Source organism: Elephantulus edwardii, unplaced genomic scaffold (genome assembly GCF_000299155.1).
Source record: "Elephantulus edwardii isolate Elephantulus edwardi_28Jun2011 unplaced genomic scaffold, EleEdw1.0 scaffold00025, whole genome shotgun sequence".
Lineage (NCBI taxonomy): Eukaryota > Metazoa > Chordata > Mammalia > Macroscelidea > Macroscelididae > Elephantulus > Elephantulus edwardii.
The window spans coordinates 23,947,044-23,954,843 of NW_006399775.1; the positions used below are offsets into that span (position 1 = coordinate 23,947,044).

The 7,800-nt window shown below is 38.9% G+C and overlaps 1 protein-coding gene across 1 annotated transcript in view; it reads right to left on the reverse strand.

Moving 5' to 3' along the window:
* The window catches only part of LOC102863313 (protein FRG1-like), a 4,016-nt gene extending 2,558 nt beyond the window's left edge, over window positions 1–1,458 (reverse strand). The window contains exon 1 of the mRNA XM_006882932.1: window positions 1,408–1,458. Coding sequence (XP_006882994.1) covers window positions 1,408–1,458 — 51 coding nt within the window. The remainder of the gene's footprint in view (window positions 1–1,407) is intronic.
* Window positions 1,459–7,800: the final 6,342 nt, after the last annotated feature.

Below are 7,800 nucleotides of genomic sequence, written 5' to 3' on the forward strand. Positions count from 1 at the left end.
TTTCCTGACTGCTGGTGCCAAGAGTGTTGACTGTGGAGCCGAGCAAACTGACGCTGTGAACAATCTCAATCTCTTCGTCATCCATCCTGACGCTGCCAAGTGGTCCAGTGGTGAGAATCTTTGTCTTACCCTACCAAATACTTCCTTCCCCTAGCCAACTCTTGATTTGATGGTTTAGATCTCAATTAACTTTTGTGATGCTAATACCTCACACTGTAGCTAGTCTCTCTTGATAGAAAGCTCAGAGACTCATTGAATATCTTACAATTCATTGTATCCTCTAGTTAGTAGGACAAGGCCACTATCTCCTCTTGTCACTTAATGCCAAAGTTATAGTTTGAGAAATACTGTATTGAATAACTTGTGGCTTGTTAAGAAAATCAACCTGATTTAACATCAACTAGAAGCAACCATGACAGATTGAGACAGTATGCACTGTGTGGGGCATGAGATGAATCTATAGTCGGGTAGGTAGCCAGGATACAAATCCCAGCCCTAACATCTGTAATTTTGAAGCCTAAGATAAATCCTTTAAGCTTTCTGAGCCTCAGTTTCCACATCATCAGCAGGAAGCTGTGATTATCTATTCTGCCAAAATCAAGTGAGCTTACAGATTGTGAGGATGAATACATAATGGAAGGAAAAGTAAATTGGGCTCTAAAAATAATGTCCTAATTTATTTGCCTGAACTCAACTCTCCCCCATTAAGTTGGTTCCCACTCATCGTGAGCCACCGTTTGGTTTCCAAAGCTATAAATTGTAACCAAAAGAGACTTCTCATATTTCTCTCAGGAAGTGGCTGATGGAGTCAAACCTCAAGACATTTGTGGTCTTTAAGTTAACCGTGCACGTCTCTATGGACAGTCACTAGGGTTTCCTTGTCTACACGAGTTCATAGTATTTCTGAGGTATAATTTTCCTAAATTGCTTGTGCAGTGTGCAAGATATATGACAAATAATTTGAAGATCTTGCTAAGGCTTCTAAGTATCTGAGCTAAGATGCAGAAGTTATTCAGAATCAAATAAAGGGCTTAATACTGTAACTCCATAGGAGAAACTGTTTCAAATCAGAAAAAAATAATATGAATGTTAGTTAACATGTTGCCGCACACTTTTAAATTGACGACTGTGCTTAGAAACACACACACACACACACACACACAGAGATGTATCACTGTCTGTATCACTGTCATTTGCAGCAACATGTTAATCTCTGATGATTCAAATTCATCAGCAGCCCTGTAGGAGAAAAATGGACAATCTCCTCCCATGCAATTTAAAGACTGACAATCCTTTGGAGAGTCAACCACAAGTCTGCTGTGACTTGAGAGGAATGAGTGCAGGTGTGGTAGAGGACCACTTCACAGAGCCCTAGTAAAAGAGTGTACAGTGAGCTGCACAGCTAACCTCCCAGGTGGCCACACCTCTCTGCAGGATCATATCCTCCTGTGGTGCCATGGTAGAAAGATGTGCAATCTCCTCCAGTGTGACTGACAGCCTCCGAAAACCCAGTGAAGGGTCAGTTATGAGCCAGTTCTGACAACAATGAATAATCAGTAACATATCACACATTAGAAACTAATTCAAAAGAAAAAGAGAAAACAGATAAATTAATATCTTAAGCAGCTTTGTTTTAGTAACAATTTGGTTTTAGGGGTTTTTTTTCACATATCTTCTAAAAATTCATGAGCCATACTCAGTTCTTCATATTTACGAGATAAGATCTTTTTAAGCATAACTAGCCATGTTATTTTATGATGTCCACTTTCTCCTCACTTAATTACTCTTGAACTAGTTTTACTTTTCTGTTAAATGGATCCTTTATGGAAATAAGAATATTAATTTATTTGACTAGGAAAATGTCAGCATGACACTATTTATACTAGCTCTGGTGGCCTGGTGGTAAGAAGCCACACAGCAATACCAAAGTATGGACAGTCTCCTTTATGATTTACTGCCTCTGAAGGATCATTTATGAGTTGGTTCTGACTTGGTTGCACATAACAACAATATTTCAAATCCATTCTCTTTAATTCAACATCTGTTTATTAATCACTCAGTATATATAGGGTTCTATGTTAGATGCTGTGGGAAAACAAAACCTACAAACTCATAAGCATCTTGCTGGATTGAGAAGCTTGAGCATAGTTCAGCTAGCTCTTTATCCATAAACCACATTAATGTCTCCTGTATATCAAAAATGGGGAGAAGTTGAATGAGGCATGGGTCTCTAAAAGAATGAGCAGTATAATAGGATAAACATGTTAAAAGTTATTACAAGAAACCATGATACTTATTATGATATTGTTGTGTGTTATGTGTGGTCTAGTTGCTTGCAACTCATAGTGATCCTATGTACAAGAGCCCCAAACCCTGCTCTATCCTGTGCCAACCTTGTTGTCTCTGACACACTCATTCCCACCACCCCAATCACAGAATGATGCATCTCATCGAGCGTCTTCCTCTCCTGTGCCGTCCCTCCACTCTCCCAAACATGATGTCCTTCTTCAAGGACCAGTCCCTCCTTGCAACATGCTGAAAGTATGTCAAACAAAGCTTCAGAATCCTTGACTGCAAGGAGCATTCACTTCATCCTCTCCAGGAAAAACCTGTTTGTTCTCCTAGTAGTCCATGGTATATTCAACACTCTCCTCCAGCACTACAGCTCAAAGGCATCAATTCTCTTTCTATCATCCCTAGTTACTGTCCAACTCTCTGATGCATATTATAAAGAGACAAATATATGATGGAAGAAATTGTACATAAGAATAAATAATTGCCTAATTTTGAAGGGGTAGGTAAAATCTTCCTATACTGGTCACATTGTTTGAGAAAGTCTAGGGTCAGTGAAGGAGAAGACCTTCAACAAGACAGATTAAAACTGTGATTGCCACCATGGGTTAAGTACTGCAGAGATTGCAAGGATGTCGCAAGATTTGTCTGGGTTTCATTCTGTTATCCACAGGATTGCTATGAGTCAGAGTTAACTCAATGGCACTTAACAATAACAACAGCAAGGGACATGCAAGAGAAAAATTAGTTAAGAGTGCATGAGTCAAAAAAAAGAAAGGTGTTATCAAGGTCTGAGAGTAATTTTAATGAATGATTTAGACTCCCAAGAGCTTGGAAACAAGTTTAAGAAAGCTACAGAAAGATCCTTACAGTTGGTTTCAAACAACTCTTTGTACTTTCTTCTACTGAGTGATGATGAATATTGGTCTTTGGTGCTAAACATTGTGACACTGATGTGTCAAATGCGATAGTGGTTACCTATTGTGGACAGTGTTTGGTGGTTGTTCTTGTTGTTATGTGCCATCGAGTCATTTGCGACTCATAGTGACCCTATGTACAACAGCCCTAAACCGTGCTCTATCCTGTGCCAATCTCATTGCCTCTGACACACCCATCCCAATTACCCCAGTCATTGAATCAATCCATCTCATAGAGGGTCTTCCCCTCCTGCACTGTCCCTCTACTCTACCCAGCATGATGTCCCTCTCTAAAGATCTGTCTCTCCTTACAACATGTCCAAAGTATGTCAGATGAAGCCCCAGAATCCTTGCCTCCAAGGAGCAGCCTGGTTTAACCCTCTCTAGGATGAAACTTTGTTTTCTTGGCAGTCCATGGTACATTCAATACTCTTCTCCAGCACCACATCTCAAAGGCATCAATTCTCCTTCTGTCCTACCTAGTCATTGTCCAACTCTCTGATGCATAACAAGTGATTGCAAAAACCATGGCCTGTATCAGGCGCACCTTAGTCTCCAGAGAGACACCGCTGCTCCTGAGTACTTTAGAGAGGTCCCTAACAGCAGACTTTCCCATCACAATATGTTTTTTATTTCCTGGCTACTGGTGCCAAGAGTGTTGACCGTGGAGCTGAGCAAACTGAAGCTGTGAACAATCTCAATCTCTTCGCCATCCATCCTGATGCTACCGATTGGTCCAGTGGTGAGAATTTTTGTCTTCTTGACATTGAGCCTCAGCCCATACTGAAGGCTCCAGTCCTTGACCCTCTGCAGTAAGTGCATGAGGTCCTCCTCAGTTTCAGCAAGCAGGGTTGTGTCATCTGCATAACGCAGATTGTTGATATGATTATGCAAAGGCATTTGACTGCATGGATCATAACAAACTGTGGTTGACTCTGAGAAGAGTGGGAATCCCAGAACATTTAATCATGCCCATGCGAAACCTATACTTGGACCAAGAGGCAGTCATCAGAACAGAGCAGGGCAACACTGCATGGTTCAAAATTGGGAAGTGTGTACGCCAGGGATGTGTCCTCTCTCCATACCTTTTCAACCTGTATGCAGAACAGATTATCTGAGAGGCTGGGCTCTATGAGGAGAAGTGTGGCGTTAGGATTGGTGTTTGGTGGAGCTTCCCAATTAAAACAAGCTTGGAAGCAGGAGTGGCATCCACTTCCAAAATGGCTTGCCTCTGGAAACTCTGTGAATGTGGAGAAACACGAAAGTTATACAAGTGTTCAGGTCTTTCGTGCATAGGGTCACCATGAGTCTTCTATGACTCAATGGTACTTAACAATAACAACAACCCTTAAATCTATGAGAAGAATGGACATCCACCAAAGGATCAGCTCTGGGTCAGTTCTAGATCTACGTACACAACTACAACAACCTTAAATCAGGAAGTTCTTGTGACCTTGTGGTAAGAATCTGTGCTACCATACCAAAGGCACACGGTTTGAATCTGTCAGCCACTCAACAGGAGGAAGGATGGGCAGTCTCCTCCCATGCAATTAACTGCGGGCTCAGCTATGGGTCTTTTCTGACTCGATGGTACATAACACCACCCTTAAATCAGTTTGGCTTTGATATGTTTAGGGGTATAGTTCACGATCTATGTGAAGTTCTATAAAATCTGAGCCTGAGTTACAAGATATTTGATATATTTCCATTTGCTCTCTTTGATCTATATGAAAAAGGTAAGAGAACATTTTAATCTGAGACAAGTTGCGCACTGAGCCATCTTGGGCTAGTCATCCATCCACAGCCAACTCTGTCACTGATTACATGAGCAAACCTGGCTCCACCCAACCAATGCTGGGCTAATTTTTTTAAACACAAATCCTGAGTTAAATAATTGTTTTTAAGCTAGTAATTTATTACATAGCATGTAGTTACTTATCCAACAACTAAAGCTAGAAGAATAGAAAAATAGAACTATATCTGGGTTGCCCCTAATCCTTTGGAATGTTTGGTTTTGCTAGTTATGAAAATTGACTAGAGTAGAACTCTTATTTGTCTCTAAACAAGTTATCTTACATTGATAGGAGATTGTTGGAAAGTCCATTTTTACCTGGCCAGAACTGAATCTCCAAGAGGAAGAACAGTAAACCAGTAGGATAAGAAGCAGAAAGGATGAGCAGTAGGTACAATTCAAGTCAGTGACTTCCTGGAAAGAAACCCAATAATTCAGCCTTCAATGGCTCACTTTGTTCACTTGGCTGGGGATTCAGCACAAACACTAATCTCACAATGTAATGAGGCAGAGCCCATTTTCTGCCTATCCAGTGGAAAGTGAAATTGCAATCTGCCTCCGCTGTAAATCAAAATGCCTTTCTAACCTCCGTTGTTAATAACAAATGTATATTTCCCATTTCACCAGCATCTCTTTCAAATTCACACATTAAGAAACTTATTCCACTCAATATTCAGCTTTGCTCAAATTAATTTTCAAGACTTCCCAGAGGCCATTGAGCCCTTGATTAAATAGATATTTTTTTTTATGCTATGGAGTTAGATTATTAACAAACAAACGAGAAACATGATCCTTAAAAGATCTGATAAATCCACTTTAATTTCTTTAAATATAAAACATTAGCTTAATGAATAAATTATAAGCTTTCTCCCCCCTCACTCTTCTAATAACTCTAATAACAATGACATTTTGGGGGGAGCATAGGAAAAATATGGATTTTATATATATATATCAACTTAAAACATCTCTAAGTTAATGGCATCTTATTTCAAAACTTCATGTTGGTCAATCTTGATGTTTAACACAATTGACCTTCAACATGGAAGATGATCTTTCACTCAAGTTTATTAATTAAATTGTCCTATCAGTACCTATTCATCCCCGCTATCAAAGATTTTCTTGAGAGCCAGAGGGGGAATACCCAAAGCCATTCCTCATCAAGAAAAGTTTAGAGTACGCCATCATAAGCCCTAATACACATTATTTAAAATGTGTAAGTGGTAGAAGATCCTGCCTCTCTCTCCAAGGAGCTCAGAATCCTGCTGTAGAAATAGTAATAATACACATGATAGCAATAACACAATAGGTGCTAAAGTGAAAGTTTTAGCATTTATGCACAATACTGATGGAAGTGCCATTAGGAGAATGCATTTATTCATCTTTCCCTAGGCAGAAGTGTGTTATAAATATTATGTCATGTAATCCTGCCAACAAGCACAAAAGGAAAATATTCAAATAGCCTAATAATGGGAAAGCTAAGGAGAACAAAACTTAGGAAACCACTCCAAGGAGATCTAACTAACAAGATCCAGAATCCCTGCCACAATTTGGTCAAAGTGCTTATTACATCTTTTTTTCAACACCACATTGTCTTTCAGAAGACAACAAGTAGGGTAGATAAGAAGTTGTTTTATTTTTTTTTTATTTTTTTTTAAGAAGTTGTTTTAAAACATCATCAGATTTCAATAGATACTATAGCTATACATTTCATGATACTTCATACTCTACACTTCATGCTTATTATTTTAGAAATAGATGGTGTATTGAAAATAGCATAAACTTTGGAGTCAACAGTATCTGATTTAAAAATCTAAGCCTCTGGATTAGCTGAAAGAAAGAGGACACATCATTTAATCTCTAGTAATACCTAACTCATAGCATTGGTATATGCAGTAAATAAAATTAACTCATCCTTTCAATAAATATTCATTGAGTGCCTCTTATATGCTAAGCATATAAGATCTTGTTCATGTCTAGTGGGAGAGCCAGACTTACAGACTTGGTGACTGTGATGCCATATAGTGAGTGTGCTAGGAGAGTCATGTACAAGTATTGTGAGACAATGGAGTATACAGAGGGCAGTTCTGCCAGGTCAGAGAAAAGAAATGAAGACCTTGGTGATATTAATTAAAAGGGGAAAAGAACCAATTAGAAACAGCAGTTACATATTTTAATTTTTTTTAAATTTTATACTGGTTTACTTACAGTATTCATAAAGTTCGTAGACATTGTTTTTCACACCAGATCTTCCCACTTTCCTTTACCTATCCCTCACTCCACCCATCAAATTGTGTGACCCTATGATTAAGCCACCCCCTTTGGATCCTTGTACTTGTTCTACGATAATTGTCGTGTATAGTATTTGTCTTTATAAACCTACTGACTGGGAACAAACATTTGGCAATACCATCTCAGACAAGGGTCTCATAATGAAAGTTTACAAAATCCTACAGGGCCTCCAGAAGAAAAAGACTGATGATCCGATTACAAAATGGACAAAAGACGTGGAAAGGCTTTTCACAGAGAAAGATATTCAGATGGCCAACAGACACATGAAGAAATGCTCCAAATCACTGGAGATACAGAGATACAAATGAAAACCACAATGAGATACCATCTTACCCTAGTAACAGTGGCAAAGTTTAGCAAGGCAGCAAGCAATAAATATTGGAGAGGATGTGGCAAGGTAACAGTTATATTTTGTATCAGTAATCTTAGCACACATTGTCTATTCACCTTCACAACATCCTAGAAATGTAGACATTATTATGTCCACTTAACATGTGAAGGAACTAAGAC